We start from the raw sequence: 18,562 nt of genomic DNA, 5'->3' as shown, positions 1-18,562 counted from the left end.
TGTACTTTATCTAAGTAAACTAAAGTACTACTGAGGAAATAATATATTTGTAATTAATACATTTATAATATATTTTTGGTTTACTTTATTTTAACACAAAGTGAGTAAAGTACATTTTTAGTACATTAAAGTATATTACTTTTTTACCTGGGTATATAAGTCCCAACAAGCATACAGGAGCGTTAAGTGATGTACATATTTTATTTTGACTGTCAACGGGGGAATGCTAACGCTACCCTTGACTACCAGTGTTTGAGCTAAGCTAACCTGGATGAGCGACCTTTGCCCATTACGAGATAATATCTCGTAATTACGAGATAATATCTCGTAGTTACGAGATAATATCTCATAATTACGAGATAAGGATCTCGTAATTACGAGATAAGGATCTCGTAATTACGAGATAAGGATCACCCTCTCATTCATCAATAACGATGTCTGTGTGTGTGTGTGTTTGTGTGCAGACGAGGTGAACCTAGCCACAGGAAAACGTAGGCAATAGCCTTGGTTTCCGGACTACAATGGGCCCCATAATCAATACACTTATTTTAAATATTTGTTTACTGTTCATTCATTAATCAGCGATCGCATCGGGTACTGAGGGAGCACAGCAGGATCTCGTAATTACGAGATAATATCTCGTAATTACGAGATCCTGCTGTGAAACTTTTTTTTATTTGGTGAATGCTCAGCGCCACCGTAGTTCTCTGTTCTTCTGAACATATTCAGTTTTTTTGTTCTGCATATGATAAAGAAAACTTAAACTTGAACTTGAGTGGCTGACACATATGAAGCAAAAGCATGAACCAACTACTGGACTTCAAGCCTTACACAAGTCAGTTATGTGCACTGAGAAACATTTCCAATAAATGGTAGGGAATCTAGTTACCAAACAGAAGGCTCCTTCGCTGATCCGTAACTTAAGACAGGTGCGTAGTTTCACTATTTGAATAAAATGAATATTAAAATTAACTTTTCCATGATATTCTAATAATATGGGATGCACATGTGTGTCTCTGTGTGTGTGGGTCTGTGTGTCTGTATATAAAAAGAATAACCTAAAATAGAAAATAAAATACTGTACAGTAGATGAACGGTATAATTTAGTGTGGTAGGCCGTTCCTATAGAAGTTAAAGTACTAGTGGCTGCTACTTTCAGTATTGCTGTTTACAATTTAACTCAGCTGATGTAAAGTTCTGAGCTGTAAAATCTCCAAAAATAATATTTATTGCAGAAATAAAGATAATGATTTATACGAGTTCAGTTCAAACATGAGCAATGCAGTCATAATGTGATCTTGTTATGGTGTTAAGCCTGGCCTTGCCTTCATTTTTAGATTTAAAATGTTTTGCACTTGTGTGTCTCTGCATTATTTGTGTTTTTTGTCTTAGATTATCTTTTTTTTGTGTTCTTCTGAACACATTCTCTTTTTTGTCAACGACTGCACCTGTATTTATCCTGCATATGATAAATATAGAAACTTGAACAGCTTTATAGGTTAATGGTAAGAAAGGTTTTAGATAGTTGTATCAAACACACAAAATAAAATAATAGAAAAGAGAGCATTGTGATATATATAAAATAAGTTTTATTTTCACGTATGTTAATTTATCAGATAAGAAAATAAAATTTTCATTCATATATTTACACCATCATGGAGGCAATATATACTGTACACACTGTGAGTAAGACTTAATGCTTAAAGTGCAATAAACCTTTGTCAGAGTTCATAGATTGTCGACTGCTTTTTTATCCTCCTTCAAAGTAAAGGTGGAGTTTCCTCATTTCTCAAGCGGTAAGGTTTTTTACATTATTTTTACATGACTAGAAAACACTCAGATCAACATCTCTGTGCATCTTATTTAAGCACATGCTGTACAATATTTACAGGTTAAGGAAGAGACAGTGGAATGACACCTGGTAAAGGTTCCTGGCTGGGCTTCCAGGACACAATATGCATGTGCTTCTCCTAGTGGTTCCTTAGTTAAAGTCAGTTAGCAGCTTATATTTGGCGATTCCTGCCTGGTGTCTTGAGCTCAGAGCCTCGCCTCCACTGTTGGAGCTCTTATGTTGTGTCGACACAGCGGGCAGTTGCCAAACTCCTTCAAGACCCTGGTGGTGCACAGGTTACACATACAACGGTGGCCACAAGGCAGAGTGACCGTGGCCTGTTTTCCCATGCACACCACGCAGTCCAATACATTGCATTCACCTGTGATCACAAGAGAGAGAGAAAGAGAGATAGAGAGAGAGGTCACAATAAATACAAGACTGGAACACACAGCAAATGTGTGCCTTTGTTTTAAATTAAACAACCAGAACATCAGATTTCACTCTTTACATCCTGCTCTCCTGGAAGGATTCTTTTCTCACCTGACAGGCCTTCCATGTCAAGACAGGAAATGGATTCATCGCTGTTTTCAAAGAGGCTGGAGATGTCAGGGCTGTGGCGTCTGCCAACACGGGATGAGGTGATGTGTTCAGGTACGGGGCAGGACCTTCTGATGTTAAAAGTATACCTTTTTTCTGAGCCTGCAGCAAAGATTAGAGGCATTAAATCTACCACTCATTGTCAGTGCATGTAAAATATCCGGAGGGAAAAACGCAGTGCAACACAACACACTTTATTTAACAGTACACCTACCCAATAGAAGAATGGAGCTAGTATGTCCGTAGATGTCTATCATGGCCCACAGCGGCTTGCTCAGGTCCACTCCTATGATTAGTTTGTGCTTTTTGACATTGTTGCTTGTGATGTATATGTTACCTCCATAGGAAACCCAGAACTCCAGCTCTGAACCTTCTTGACAGACAGATTCTGGTATGGGAGCAGCCCAGTGCCCGGGCTGCTCAGTGAGGTTGGGGATGGCCATGAGGGGCAGAGGCAGAGATCTGGCTGACGGTGGCACGTTGGTGAAGCCCAATCGCAGAGGTCCTTGCCACTGAAACAATTCCTTCTCCACCCTCACACGGATCCTCTCCTGGATCTCCACTTTGCGGCTGCTGAAAACCAGACCGTTCGTTAACGAGTCCCCTGTCCTCTCTGCGAGTAGACCGCTGTGGCTGAGGCGGACCTTGTCCTCCACAACCTGTTGGTGGAAGGTCAGGGGGCCGAGGCAGCACGGGCTGCAATTGTGTAACACCTCGGTCCTAACAACTGCAAAAATAAGAATAACAGTTATAAAATAGGGTGACAGCTTGTAACAAAACATGTCCGCAAAAGTCTTAACGGAAGCCCTTTATTGGCCCCCTGACTATATGAATCTTGCCGTACAAGTCAATGATTTCAATTCAGTCCAACTTGGCAGGTAACATCTGCATAACAATGGTCACGTTTAACGAGATAACCACAAGTACAAGTTTTGCGTCTACCATTACCTCACCCCCTCGTCTTTACAAGTAATGCTGCTGATGAAAATCAGTACCATCAATGAAATCAAAGGCAATTTATTATGAACTCAAACTGCGGTGAATAAGTAGCATCCTCTGACCAAACAATCTCATGATAGTCATTTCTTAATACCCTATCCGAAACTTCAAGATTGACATCAAAAGTGTGATGAACAGAGGACTTTATTGCCCTTTAAAGGAGGTTTGTATGTTTCCTATCAAGTTCTTAAGGACTGAAGACCAAAAGTAATCATCTCACCAGAGTCCCGCTTGCCGTGGTCCTTCACCATTTTGAAAAGGCAGGTTCTTTTTCTTTGTGTCTTGAAAGAAGATGTGCTCACGTCTGGATCTCGGTAGTGGGAGCGTTAGCTGCTTTTAAAACTATGGTAGTCATGTGATTTCACAACACAAACATTCTCGGCATCACATGGAAAATGAAAGGGGAGTGACTGAGGGGAGGATCGAAACATTTGGAAATTACCTAGAGTTGAATGCAGTGTGTGCATAGTGCAGACCTTTTCATTTTATTCTTTCTTATCTTTTGTGGCCTCTGGAACCTTTAAAGCTGCTAATTATTTTACTGTGACCCGGAACTGCCACATGAATAGTATCACTTGTATTATTCGTAACAGCTTTGTGATTGTGTTTTTTATAGGGCTGTCAAACGATTACATTTTTTTATTAGATTAATCAAAGGGTGCTGAGGATTTATCACGATTAATTCTACCGTTCGAAATATGCCCGAAAAATTCGAATTTTCTCTGTATATTGTTGTATGAACGGAAAGATAAATGACAGAAGGTGGATATCTAGATTTAAAATTAGTTTTTTATTAATTGAAAATCCAAATGATGGTTTTAATACTGAAAATAAATTAAAATCAAACTAAAAGATATGCTTCCCACACCATAATTCAATTTGGCTGTCTCTTTGCTATGTATTTGAGCAAATAATCTTTGCAACTTGAAATAAAGCAACTTGATTGCAGTTCGCGGTGTGTGTGTGTTTGTTTGTTTGTTTGTTTGTTTGTTTGTTTGTTTGTTTGTTTGTTTGTTTGTTTGTACGCGCGACCTCGTTCTAGAGGACTATTCATTTGTGCCAGAAAGCAGACGTTATGTTAATGTCTAATCACACACACCTCTGAAAACTGCAGACGTTTGTGTCCTCGAGGGATCTGAAAAGAGCGGACAATGTTTCTCCTCCTGTTGCTCCCGACAGCAACTGCCACCCGCGACACACGTGGCTGTTAGCAGTTCAAAACATAGGCTAGCGTGCTGCTATGTTTGTCCCATGGACCTTTAAAGGATTTGGCCGCAAGCAGCTACTGATCCTGGGTCAGCCACAACGTTAGAGTGACTGTAGTAGTGCAGAGCGGGTGGGATGTACGGGGCGGATCATTCTGCATATGCGTTAATTGCGTTAATCACCCTGCGTTTAAAGCTGGGGTAGAGGATTTGGGGAGAAAATGGCAGTTGGGATAGAGATTCGAATCCAAATACCTCAACCACTCCACTTGTTCTCTTTGGTCCCTCCCCTATGGTCCCTCCCTGACACGCTCTACACCAACAAAGTCGTGCCAAAGTGAATGGACAGTCCCAACAGCCAATAAGAACAGAGAATCGGAGACTCGCTCTGATTGATCAAAGTGTCAGCTCATGTTAACTTTGACCAATCAGAAATCATATACCCCAGCTTTAACGTGTTAATTTTGACAGCCCTAGCTTTTTATGCTGACAGACATGGTCATGCTAACACGTTTATGAACATTTCTCTGCACAAAGAATAACTTGATTAAAAAACGCACACACACAAATCAAGCACAGTAAATCTGGGACACTTGACCCTAATTGTAACTTTTCTTCATCTATCTATTTGTTTTTTAATATTTTAATTTTGAACTTTTTGAATTAGGGCGAAGCCTACAATGAGATGAACGCCATACAGGACATTGGGCTGAGGATTTTAGATTTACATCTATTGAAAGAAATCTTTAAACTTTCTTAAGTCTTATTTTAAAACAAACAAAAAACACTTTCTTACTTTTGGTGTTGTCAGCAGGATCCGGTGCCTGAGCAGAGTTAAAACCAAGTGCTTTTTTGTTATATTTTAACCTTGTTTTTTTATTGTTTTGAGGCCTGCCTTCTACTGGTGCACCTTTGGCGCTGCAAGTCCAGACAGAGACTGAGGTGCAGGGACTGCAGTTCAATTTATTCATATTGATGGTTTCATTCTATCACATGGTTTTATATTGTTTTCTTTTTATATTTGATTTTATGGCATGCTTTTCTTTTGAAATGGTGTGTGTGTGTGTGTGTGTGTGTGTGTGTGTGTGTGTGTGTGTGTGTGTGTGTGTGTGTGTGTGTGTGTGTGTGTGTGTGTGTGTGTGTGTGTGTGTGTGTGTGTGTGTGTGTGAGAGTGTGTGTGTGTGTGTGTGTGTGTGTGTGTGTGTGTGTGTGTGTTTTAACAGTTTTTGCAAACCTGTAAAGAGTGACATTGTGAACCAGAGACAGAAAGGAAAGTCTGAGGAAAGAAGGGGTGGCAGAGTCTAGAAGGGGATGAACGCTACATTTGGGCTGGGGATTTTAGATTTAGATTTACTGATCTTTTTAACTTTTATTAAGTCATGTGATTTTAATGTGTTTACCAATGATTTTAAGAACATGTGTTGTTTTTATGGAGTCCTAGTTTCCTTTTAACCTGGGTTGACGGCCTTTTAACTTTTTAAACATTTAAAATTGGTTATTTTAAAACAAAACAAAAAACCCACTTTGTTGTAAATTCTTTCAAATAAACTTTCCCAACACTGTATGTAACTACCTTTCAATAATCAGTTAACAGTACTTGTTTGTAAAATGTGGTCCATGTTTGTTTTTCTAAACTGAAGTCATACTATTATTTGAATGCACTGACCCCAATTTCAATCAGAGCCACAGACTCAATATGGATTACCTCAGTGCTTTACCTCACCCTCCTTTACAAGTAATGCTGCTGATGTACCATCACTGAAACCATAGACAACTTATTGTAAACTCAAGCCTTGATGGATAAGTGGCCTCATTTCCCCAAACAATCTCTTGATAGAGTAATTTTGTAACACCATTACACCATATCTTAATCCTCAAGATCACATTATGACTACATTGCGAATGTTTGAACCGGAATGTTGTTCATCATTATCTTTATTCCTGCAATAAAGTTTTATTCTGATGGAGATAAACTCAACTGTACATCAGCTGAAGAAATGGTAAACAGTAATACTGAAAGTAGCAGCCACTAGTGCTTTTACTTCTAAGAGAACAGCTCTACCTCCCCACTTTAAAGTATAGATTTGTTCTACTGTAGGCTAGTATTTTATATAACATTCTATTTTATGTTATATTCTATTATATATCAATATTTTTTTTTCTACTTTGAAACATTCATAAATTTTAAATGTTTTGCACTATTGTGTCTCAGTAATTTTTGTCTAAGATACATTACTGATCTGCTGATACGTTATGAGCCGCCCAGAGCCCAGAGCCCTTAGGTCTTTTAAAAGTCCCCAGAGCTAGGACTAAACATGGAGAGGCGGCATTCAGCGTTTATGCGCCCAATGTCTGGAACGTCCGCTGAGACTCTCAGCTCTTTTAAATCGGGTCTCAAAACGTTCATTTGATTTTAACCCTGTGAAGCACCTTGAGTGGCCCTGTGCCTGAAATGTGCTTTATAAATAAAATTGCCTTGCCTTGCCTTAAGATTCTCTTTGTGTGTTCCTCTGAACACATTATTTTTTAGGTCAACGAATGCACTTACTGTAATATTGCATACTTGATATCATACTGTAAATAAGCCAGAACTTGAACGCAGCTTGAAAGGCTAATATTGCCAGCAAACGTTTTAGAAAGTTGTATCACACATACAAAATAAAATAATAGAAAAGAGAACATTACGATAAAGATAAAACAAGTTTTATTTTCACAGATGTATTTTTATCAGATAAAAAAATAGAATTTTCATTTACGCCGTCATGGAGGCAATATATACTGTACACACTGTGAGTTTGACTAAATGATTAAAGTGCAACAAACATTTGTTAGAGTTCATAGATTGTCTTCATCAAAATATGTTTTGCTTGGTTTTTTATCCTCCTTCAAAGTAAAGGTGCAGTTTCCTCATTTCTCAAGCGGTAAAGCTCTTCACATTCTTTTAACATGAGTAGAAAACACTTAGATCAACATCTCTGTACATGTCATCTTAGCACATGCTGTACAACATTTACACGTTAAGGAAGAGACAGTGGAATGACACCTGGTAAAGGTTCCTGGCTGGGCTTCAAGGAAACAATACGCATGTGCTTCTCCTAGTGGTTCCTTAATTAAAGTCAGTTAGCAGCTTATATTTGGCGATTCCTGCCTGGTGTCTTGGAGCTCAGAGCCTCCCCTCCCATGTTGGAGCTCTGATGTCGTGTCGACACAGCGGGCAACTGCCAATCTGCTTCGAGACCCTGGCGTTACACAGGCTACACATGCACCGGTGGCCGCAAGGCAGAGTGACCGTGGCCTGTTTTCCCATGCACACCACGCAGACCAATGTGTGATCTGTGATCACAAGAGAAAGAGAGAGAGAGAGGTCACAATAAATACAACTAACACAGAGCAAATGTGTGCTTTTGTTTGAATTAAACACAAGCACAAGTTACAGCAGATTTCTTTTCTCACCTGACAGGCCTTCCATGTCAAGACAGGAAATGGATTCATCGCTGTTTTCATAGAGGCTGGAGGGTTCAGGGCTGTCGCGTCTGCCAACACAGGATGAGGTGATGTGTTCAGGTACAGGGCAGGACCTTCTGGTGTTAAAAGGCCCCTTTTTTTCTGAGCCTGCAGCAAAGATTAGAGGCATTAAATCTACAACTCATTGTCAGCGCTTGTGAAATGCCTGGTGGGAAGATGCAGTACGGCAAACAACACGTATATTTAACGGAACATAACACCTACCAAGGAGGTGAATGGAGCTTGTCTGTCCGTAGATGTCTATCATGGCCCACAGCGGCTTGCTCAGGTCCACTCCTTGGATTAGATGTTTCTGTTTGACATTGTTGCTTGTGAGGTATACGTTGCCTCCATTGGAAACCCAGAACTCCAGCTCTGAACCTTCTTGACAGACAGATTCTGGTACGGGAGCAGCCCAGTGCCCGGGCTGCTCAGTGAGGTTGGGGATGGCCATGAGGGGCAGAGGCAGTGATCTGGCTGACGGTGGCACGTTGGTGAAGCCCAATCTAAGAGCTCCTTGCCACTGAAACGATTCCTTCTCCACCCTCACACGGATTCTCTCCTGGACCTTCACTTGGCGGCTGCTGAACACCAGACCGTTTTTGAATGTGTCCCCTGTCCTCTCTGCAAGTAGACCGCCATGGCTGAGGCGGACCATGTCTCCCACAACCTGTTGGTGGAAGGTCAGGGGGCCGAGGCAGGACTGGCCGCACCTGTGTGACGTGTCTGTCCCAACAACTGCAAAAGGAAGAAAAGCATAGTTATAAATCTTGCTGGTCAAGCCAATAATTCCTTTTTAATCGAACAACGGTCACGTTTAAGAAAATAAAAACAACAGCAACAAGTTTTGCTTCCACCGTTCAATCTTCTTTAGAAGTAATGCTGCTGCTGATAATCAGTACCATTAATTAAATAATTCAATCCCAGGCAATTTATTCTACAATAAAGCTGTGGTGAAGTGGCATCCTTTGGTCAAACAGTCTCATGATAAGAGTAATTTCATAACCCTATAACACCCTATCTCAATCGTCAAAATAAAATAATGACTATATTACAGATGTTTATGGTAGTTATTTGAACCTGATGCTTGTTAATCTTTTACTATATTGCTGCAATAAAGTTTATTTAGCTCTAAACTTAACATCAGCTGAGAAAATAGTAAACAGTAATACTGAAAGTAGCAGCCACAACAAAGTGCTTTCACTTCTAAGGCAACGACTCTACCTTCCCAAGTATATTTGTTTCTACTGTACAGTATTTTATTAATATTGTATTTTAAGTTATTCTAGTTCATACATTTTACTTAATATGTATATTTAAAATACTTTGCACAATAATGTATCTTAGCACTATTATTTTTTTTGTCTTAAGGTTATCTTGTGTGTTCTTCTGAACATTCTTTTTTTTTTGCATATGATAATGAAACTTAAACTTGAGTGAGTGACACATATGAAGCAATAGCACGAATTAACTACTAACTGGATGTAAAGCCTTTCACAAGTCAGTTACGCGTGCAGGGAAACATTTCCAGTAAATGGTAGGGTTTGTAGGTGACTCTTATCTCCCTCACGTTATACTGAGCAGGCCAAGTCATAAACCTTTGGTTTATATTTCAAGCCTACATCTTTACCTGCTAATCCTCCCTTTTACTACATTTATCTGATAAGACAAGAGCTTGGTGTTAACAACTCGCTCCTGTGTTATGCATCTCATTCAGAAATAATGCTAACTTCCTTGATGCACAGAATAGTGGATTTCCGTAGCTTTGAAAAAAAATAGGAAAATCCAGCACTTTTTGATGATTTACATATGCACTTAGTTATACGACCTCTTTCAAATCAAAACATATTTTTCATAAAATTATGTTACAGAATATTAGCAGTTTAAAAATCTATTTCCACTTAAATTTGTGATGCTAAAATGTGAAATGGCTAAGGAATTAACTTGTTTTTAGTAATAGTTTTTAATCTAACACTAACATCAAAATAATCACTTTAATTCTTGCTACCTAAAACTAATTTCCCACACATCACAAAGTGTGATGAACAGATGACCTTATTGACCTTTAAAGGAGGTGTGTACATTTCCTATCAAGTTCTCAATAAAGAGTTAAGACAAAGAGTTAGCATCTCACCAGAGTAGCCGTAGCTATTGTCCTTCACCATCTTGAAGAGTCAGGTAGTGATTTGTCTTTGTGTCTTGAGAGAAGATGTGCTCACGTCTGGATCTCGGTTGAACTGATGAGTAGTGAGAGGGTCGGCTGCTTTTAAAACATGGTGCACGTGTGTTCAAAACACAAACATTCTCTGCCTCAAAAGGAAACTGAAAGGGGAGTGACTGAGGGGAGGAACCAAACATTGGAAAATTACCTTGAGTTCAGTGCAAGGTGGGCATGGTGCCAACCCTTTTTGTTTATTCCTTCCTATCTTTTGTGGCCTCTGGAACCTTTAAAGCAGCTATTTGTTTTAATTTAGCTGTAAAACGGCCACGTGAATAGTATCGCTTTAATTATTTGTCACCGCTTTTTGTTCTTTATGCTGACAGACAAGGTCATGCAAAGACATGTTTATGAACATGTATCTGCAGAAAGTTATTTTAAAAAACGATTTCCAAAAGCCTGGTCCCCTTATTCTTTCATATTGAAGGCAGCGAAGACATTCACCTACCAGGAAGCTGGATTGTCAGCTATTATTATTGTTTTTAATGTTTTTGTTTTAATTTGTTATTAACTAACTAATCATATTGTCTTAAATATTTTGGTTCATCTGTGAAGAACTAAATAGCACTTTTAGTATATGGCATTTTTTGCTGGCATGCAACTTTTTTTTATGTATATATGGTTATAATTTCACATCACATGTATCACAAGGTAGTTTGCAAAGCTATGCTTTCAAAGTAGCTTGATCTTCCCCAACACTGCAACTACCTTTCAATAATCAGTTAACTGTACTTGCTTGTAACATGGGGTCCATGTGTGTCCTTTGTTGAGATGTTGAGCTTTGATTTTCTAAGGTGAAGTGACATTATTATTAGAATGCACTGATCCCAATTTCCATCAGAGCCACAGCCACAATACAGTAGTCTTCAAGGAAATGTGATGCAATGAGATTTGCTTTAAGAGAAACACTGTCAAAAGTCACCTGATTCAACACATTGTGGAAAGTACCACAACATTCACTTCCACTCCCCTGTCTGGCTCATTGGTTTTGAAGGAATGTCCTACATGTTTCTGTGATTAGAGTATGAACTTGAAATCTCCACCTCTACTACTGCTGCTTAGTCACACAAAACTGTGTCGCCATCTACAGGGCGCATACGTCGTCCTCATTGGTTTGCAGTTCCGAGCTTGTGACCGGATGGGGCGTGACTAGAAATAAAAAATGACATCACCATTCTTGGAAAGTTACTAGGTCTTCTGCTTCTGTGACAAATAAAAATCCTACGTTTTTTCCAGAGAAATCTTACTTTCCCTTCCCCCTGATAGGACACTGCAGGCCACACCAGATATAGTTTGGAAGTGTAGGCCTGTTCCACTATCACTACAACCTTGGAAAAATGTGTCCTGTGGAGGAAGTGTTTGATAACAGGCAAGTGTAGTTAATGATTACAAGTAACTAGGGCTAGATGTAAGGTTCTGAGGAGCAATATGTGACTGTAAATTAGTTATTCTGTCATTATATCTTATTAGTGCCTAGTTGAGAGTAGTACTATTTTGTCTTTAGTTTAAACACCAAATATCCAAATTTGGAATACCAATATAAACAAATTAAATGCAAGTTAACAAAATACAACTCAGTGTATCAACCAAGTAAACACAAGATTAAAGATTACACCAGCATTATCTGGGATTACTTCCTTTTTCAACAACACAGGGATTAATAATCAGTATTTTTGTTAAATCCGTTTTCAATTGAAGCTCCATTGCATGTTGCAGCTATTTTTGGAAAGTTATTTGGTCCTACCACACTCCTCAATGTCCATTTTCCAAGGAAACCCGGAGCGTGGTCCTGCAGATGGAAGCGCTACAGCTCGCGATCTCTGCTCAAGGTAGCTCGCCATCTTCTTTCCTCGGTTCATCAGTCCAAAAAGAACGACGGGCCTGTTTATAACAGGCAGTGGCGTGCACAGACATTTTGGGGGGCAGGTGCTCATTGCAAAAAAAAGCGCACAATATATTCTATCGATGAATGACCAAATCATTTTAAGGGTACTTGTACAAAATCCCCACCTGGCCTAATGACTTTTAATACCCGGCCACACATAGTGTTTCTCAAAGGAATTTGGGAGACTGTGTTTGGGACCCTGGACCTTCTAGGGGGGTCAGGGGGAATGCTCCCCCGGAAGAAAAATTTGAACCTTTTAAAGTAAAATTCATCAATCAGGTGCACTTTGAGAAGAAAGCTAAGGCTAAATCACCTGTGTCAATGTGGGCTATTTAGTACTATTTTCTGGAATAATTTGGAGACACAGAATTACCAAAAAGCAGAAAGAAAAAATGTACATGTTTGAAAAAAAAACAGTCAGTTTCGGATTTTTTAAATTAATCCCTTATCCCGAATTATCTCTTTGAAGTCTTCGTTAGGCCCCTGATCTCCGTACTAATAATATCTTACTAAGGTAAATACAAGATTACTGCAACCATAACTTATGGTTGGGACAATATAATATAATTAGCTTATATAGCTTCATGATTTAGTACCACCAACCCACTTTGCGTAGTTAAAATAAAATGTGTGGACAGCTTTTAAGATATTTCAATAACATCAACTGGTCTTAACTAAGCCTGGTTGTAACTGCTAAGTAGGGCGTAGTTAAGACCAGGCTTAAGAATGGGCGTAGTTAAGACCAGGCTTAAGAATGGACAGTTAACATGACTCTGGTCTTGACTCTGACCCTTCATCTTCATCTTCCTCCTTGCTGCTGGTGGATGCTTTCATGCCTGCTGTAGCTCCCTTTCTTTTGCCTTTTTAACCTCTCCTTTCTAGGCATTATACTGCAATTTGTAAATAAAAAGAGACCAACCATATACAATAAGACTGCTTGGTTACATTACAACCAGGCACAAGGCTACTTTATCTGCAGGCAATTGGGAATTGCCTGTTTGTCATTTAGCAAATAAAGTACTGCATGTGTTAATTATATAGCCTAAAGTAAACCTAAACAACACTAAATATTCAGCATACTGATAGATTCACATGCTGTACCAGTGACAAACTCCGCCGACATTAGTTGTGTTCATCACGTCGTCATATCTATTTTTTTTTTTTTGGGCTAGCTTGTTAAGCAGGACAGTCGGCTAATTTATGCTCAGCTGTGTGGCGCTGCATGATAGAGGCTAATTTAAAACAGAGACAGATAAATGCAAGTTATAGCTTGGCAACTGAGGCTTTGGGGGCAATTTTTTTTCAAAAGGGCACTTGATTGGGCCAGGGGAAAAGGGTAGGTGCTTCAGCACCACTTCAGGTCTACCTGTGCACGCCACTGACAGGCATTATAAATACATGTCCTATAGTTTACATACATTATACCCTAATTAAGAGCTGTGTAAAATACATTTTCAATACAGGTTATTATAGGACAGACAGCACCCTAAAATGGCGGCGCCGTTCACTTTCACTCAACTTGACCATGCCTAGCTAGCTTCGTGTTGCTTACGATAAAGGTAACCTCCACAAAATAAGATATATTCACCCCTGTTGCTTAGCTAAACAAGTACAGAAAGCATGAACACACAGGTAAATAATGATAAGCCTATGTGGTTTAACTCACCGAGTCCTCCAGCAAACAGAAAACAGAGTACAGAGTACTGTGGCATGGAAAAGAAGAAGTCAACAGAAGAATCCTCCTACAGAAAAAAAAAAGTAGGCCTAATCCCGAAATACTCCAAAAGAAAAGGAAAAATAAACCGTAATTCTCAAAATCTAGCTTGTTTTCGCCTTTCCTTCTATTTTAACTCTCGTTTTATCCTCTTTTTTTACTCCGTTTTCTGTGTCTGTGTTGCTGTAGCTATTTAGCTCGCACTCGTTCCTCGTTCTCTCGCTTGTATTGCTCACTCACTAGCAAGTCATACTACACCGTTCTGATTGGTTGTTTACGGCTGCACTCGCTAAAGGAGCATTACACCAATTACAATATCAAAAAGGTGCATAAAGGTTTTTACATTATAGCAGAGTTTATAGTTTTGGTTCAATTGTAGTTAACTTAATAAAACATGCTATAATAGATGCCTATAATACATTTTAGAATTTGCCTATGTTTAACCTTTTATAGCCTAAGTTCATTTAACTTGGGTTACCTTAAAAAAAACTGCGATAGCTACAAAAACAATCCAAACAACAAATCTATCCAACCCAATTCAAAAGGCAGAACAGTAAGTCGCAAAGTTGACATTCTCATGAATACATGTGTCTGGCGTTTCCTATGAGGCACCACAAAACAATAACAACTTTAGAACGCATCATGGAATTAAGCTGAATAATACCTCAACTTCTCTCTTCCCATGTTGTGCTAGTGGATAGTCGCAGTTCGTCCATTCATTCATATTGAATTCTCAGTTTATGACTAAATATTATTTAAATAAATTCAAATATGTATTTAATCTCAGCTATGTTGCCCAACCAGTGCAACATACAGGCTAAAACGGATAGGCTGAACAACTTTGCACGACAAGTTGGGCTCAATATAAACACCTCCAAAACACAAGTGATGTGTGTCAATTCCATCCCCACAGCACCCATCCTTGTTAATGAGGAACCACTTGAGTTTGTGGAAGATTTCACCTATCTTGGCAGCCTCATCAGTAAGGACAGCGGGGCATCAGAAGACATAAAAGCAAGGCTGGGAAAGGCTCAGGGTGCCTTCTCCCAACTCTGTTCCATCTGGAGATCAAAACAATACAGCCTTAAAACAAAGATGCTCATATACAACAGCAATGTAAAGTCTGTTCTTCTGTACGGTGCAAAGAGCTGGAGAGTTGTCAAAACAGACATGAGGAGAATGGAAGTGTTCCATAATGGATGCCTCAGACGAATATGCCAGATCTTTTGGCCTAATAAGATCTCCAACATTGACCTTGACAAAAAAACGGGAAGCCGGAGCATCACCAAGGAGATTACGCACAGACGCCTGAGATGGCTAGGACATGTGTTGAGGATGGAGCAGGACCGCATCACAAAAGTCGCCTTAAGATGGACACCACCAGGCAAAAGAAAACCTGGGAGGCCAAAAACCACCTGGCGCAGAACTGTAACAAAAGAGCTGGAACAGATGAACCTGTCATGGGGAGAGGCCCAACATGCTGGCAGGGACCGAATGCAATGGAGAGTGCTCATTGAAGCCTTATGTCCCATAGGGGACGAAGAGGAGTAAGTAAGTAAGTATGTTGCCCAATGACCACCTCACATTAGATGTGTTGCAGGGAGGAGATTTCACCAGCTGTATAACAGAAACAGTAATAAAGTTCCCAGAAACAATAAACACTACCATGAGTGAGAGATTTACTTTGATGTTATATTTCCACGTCTATATTATTAATCATTATTTTCCTTAATCAATGTGGACTTTTATAAATGCTGTTGAATTAAAAACATTGAAAAGAGACCTTTGGTTGTATTTTCACGCACCAAAATACAAAACCCCTCAATATATTAAAATATAACATTTATAACACTCAAATGATACATTCATAGATAGGATAGGATATGGCGTATTGGCACTATGTGTTGAATTGGAAGATATAGTTGGGTCGACGTAGGTGAGAGAATATGTGAATATCATGCACTTGTGCAGGTATTATAAGGTTCAAGGTTTGGATTTGAGTGAGTGGGGCTTTGATCTTAAAAAACACTTTATTTTTTTAAATCTTTTTGTTTTGTTTGCTAAATATTTTTCGAAAGCATTACACAAGTACAACAAAAAAAATCATTTGGATAACATCCCAGTCATTAAATGAGACACAGCATGTTTTAATTGACTGGTGCGTAAATGGGAATTTTCTTTTATTTGGGTTATGTTAATGTTGTGCACAAAAAATAATAATAATCTTTTGTTTAATTTCTCCAGAAGGAAACCGAGCATTCCTTCTCCTCCTCTGTGTGCTGTGGGCTCAGCTGCCTTAGCTCCACCACACTTGGTCAGACATGGCAGGCCATCAAAAAATCAACTTGTTCCCACTCCACCTGTTCAAAACACTATTAATCTGCTGCCTTCCAATAAAAGGCTCGGCTTGCAGCTGGGAGCCAATAGAATGCCATTAAAGCTGCGAGACCCAGGCCAATCCCGGGCTGCATTCTAATGTGGCCTATCCTTATCAAGGTGCCACTCCATTTCCACATACTGCTTATTTATGATTTCTGAGGAGAGCGCCTGCAGGAGGCACATGTCCTTAGGAGAACACTAAAAATCAGTATCCAGACGCTTCTGATATGGGATTATCACAGATTGCACTGTGGCTGAGAGGAGGTGAAGGGCGAGAGTGAAGACTTTATCTGCTGCCAAACTATTTCTGATGAAACTTTGGCAAACACCAGGGTTTACATTTCTTTGGTGCTCTTATTCATATGACTATCTGAGGACGGTGGGCGTGATCCCAGATACTGACATTCGCCTTTGGGGTGAGAGAAGAACTCCTTGAGGGGGGGCCCCATATCCGAGGTCTTTTCCCTGCCTGGATCTTACTGGATGTGTGACTGAGACCTGGAGGCAAGAGTTTACAGTTCTCCCCATGGATCCAAACATCCAGGGGTCTTTCCTGTTCAACAACAGCCTGAACCAGTTCCAGTCGGACCTGAAGGCCCCCGTGTGTCAGTACTCTGTGCCCAACTCTTTCTACAAGCTCAACCCGGGCCTCAACAGCCAGCTTCAGGCAGGGACCCCTCACGGCATCAGCGACATCCTGAGCCGCACCATGATGGGGATGGGCTCCACGGGCACCACCACCCTGCTGTCGGGATACTCCGCCATGGGGGGGTTTGGCCCCTCCGTCACCGGCACTTCCATGTACTACAACCGGGACTACAACTCCAACCTGGGCGGCTTCGTCAAGCCCGGCCCAGAGTGCGCCATGAAGGCTCGGGGTGTGAGCTGCTGGGCGGACAGTGGCTGCGACTGGAGAGGAGGGAGGCAGCAGTGCACCAACAGTGAGTGTACTGTACACATGCCGCAGACTGGACTCAGCATCCAGCATCATCAACACATTACAACTGCCCCCCATGTCTGTCTCATAGGATTCCACAGTTCACAGTGGTGGCTGTCAGAGTGTGATCTGTCATTACTCAAAAAGACAAATTCAACTTAAATAACAATAGTGTGAAAATGAGAAAAGATACAGAAATGTAGAGCAATTTCAAAAGCTTGAACATTTCAATTGTATAGGTTAAAGGCATGATTTGACCAAAACTTTTAGTTTGAAATGGTCTAAAAACAGAGCGGTGCTTAAAATGATTATAGTTATTGATATTATATTGTTGAAGTGCACATTTCTAATTGGTATATTCCAAAAGGAAGTTATACAAAAAATTATAATTGACGGGGGATGATGAGTATGAGGCATTTCAAACATCCATTTAAATATTAATTAAATGTCATTTTCACATAATATGTGGATGATATTGCCCATTCAATTGTGATTTATGGTTGAATTAAACTTCTGCAATATCCAATTTGTATACAGAATAATGGGTAACAAAATGGTTCCGATAAGGGGACGAAAAATGTATCTGAGACAGCATGTTTAATTATGAAACTCTATTTTTCCGTTTTGGTTATGCATAGGAAAATATTTTATCACCTTTTTTTCATGAACTGAGATAATACATTTGGGAAATGTAATTCCTAGAAGAATAATTACATCCTGTGTTTTTCGCATATGACATTTCTCTTCTTTTACTGTTGATTTTTTTCAGGTAGTGTTTCACTGGGGGAGATGTCAGGCAGGAAGAAACACACCAGACCAACGTTTAGTGGACATCAGATATTTGCTCTGGAGAAAACATTCGAGCAGACCAAGTACTTGGCCGGGCCTGAGAGGGCGAGACTGGCTTATTCTCTGGGCATGACTGAATCACAAGTCAAGGTACAGAAATGCAGCACGTCTACTTTTAAATGTGCTACGGTTAAATGTGCATCCGTAAAGTCACTTGTCACTGTTGTACATCACAGCACATGTATCCCCCTGGCCCTGTTGTGTTTTTAGGTGTGGTTCCAGAACCGACGCACCAAGTGGAGGAAGAAGAGCGCCTTAGAGCCTAGCTCCACGCAGGTCACGCATGCGGGGCAGGACGGCGAGGCCTCGGAGAACGAGGTGGAGGACGAGGAGTACAACAAGCCTCTGGACCCCGACTCTGACGACGATAAGATCCGACTGCTGCTGCGCAAACACCGCAGGGCTTTCTCCGTCCTGCGCCTCGGGCCGCACCACATCTGA

The 18,562-nt window shown here is 40.1% G+C and overlaps 3 protein-coding genes across 3 annotated transcripts; 1 reads left to right on the top strand and 2 right to left on the bottom strand.

Annotated features, from left to right (window-relative positions):
• Nucleotides 1–2,037: 2,037 nt before the first annotated feature.
• LOC307255925 (E3 ubiquitin-protein ligase NEURL3-like) lies at nucleotides 2,038–3,681 on the bottom strand (the record flags this gene model as incomplete). The annotated part of the gene is made up of 4 exons (XM_080034756.1): nucleotides 2,038–2,213; nucleotides 2,375–2,533; nucleotides 2,646–3,158; nucleotides 3,651–3,681. 4 exons carry the CDS (start codon nucleotides 3,679–3,681, stop codon nucleotides 2,038–2,040), a joined length of 879 nt encoding a protein of 292 aa, XP_079890882.1.
• Nucleotides 3,682–7,452: 3,771 nt separating this feature from the next.
• On the bottom strand, nucleotides 7,453–10,465 carry LOC307261457 (E3 ubiquitin-protein ligase NEURL3). Its single transcript, XM_080042006.1, has 4 exons — nucleotides 10,274–10,465; nucleotides 8,365–8,877; nucleotides 8,089–8,247; nucleotides 7,453–7,968 (listed from the first exon to the last, which is right to left on the bottom strand). Exons 1-4 carry the CDS (start codon nucleotides 10,302–10,304, stop codon nucleotides 7,799–7,801), a joined length of 873 nt encoding a protein of 290 aa, XP_079898132.1. The 5' UTR covers nucleotides 10,305–10,465; the 3' UTR covers nucleotides 7,453–7,798.
• A 6,396-nt stretch (nucleotides 10,466–16,861) lies between these two features.
• nkx6.3 (NK6 homeobox 3) lies at nucleotides 16,862–18,562 on the top strand (the record flags this gene model as incomplete). The annotated part of the gene is made up of 3 exons (XM_080038963.1): nucleotides 16,862–17,276; nucleotides 18,042–18,211; nucleotides 18,332–18,562. The coding sequence occupies 3 exons, from the start codon at nucleotides 16,862–16,864 to the stop codon at nucleotides 18,560–18,562; spliced, it is 816 nt and encodes a 271-aa protein (XP_079895089.1).

Source organism: Ammodytes marinus (assembly GCF_949987685.1).
Source record: "Ammodytes marinus genome assembly, chromosome: 2".
In the NCBI taxonomy this organism is placed as follows: Eukaryota; Metazoa; Chordata; class Actinopteri; order Uranoscopiformes; family Ammodytidae; genus Ammodytes; species Ammodytes marinus.
The sequence above is the reverse complement of the archived record's forward strand: the minus strand, read 5'-3'. Positions and strand labels throughout refer to the sequence as shown.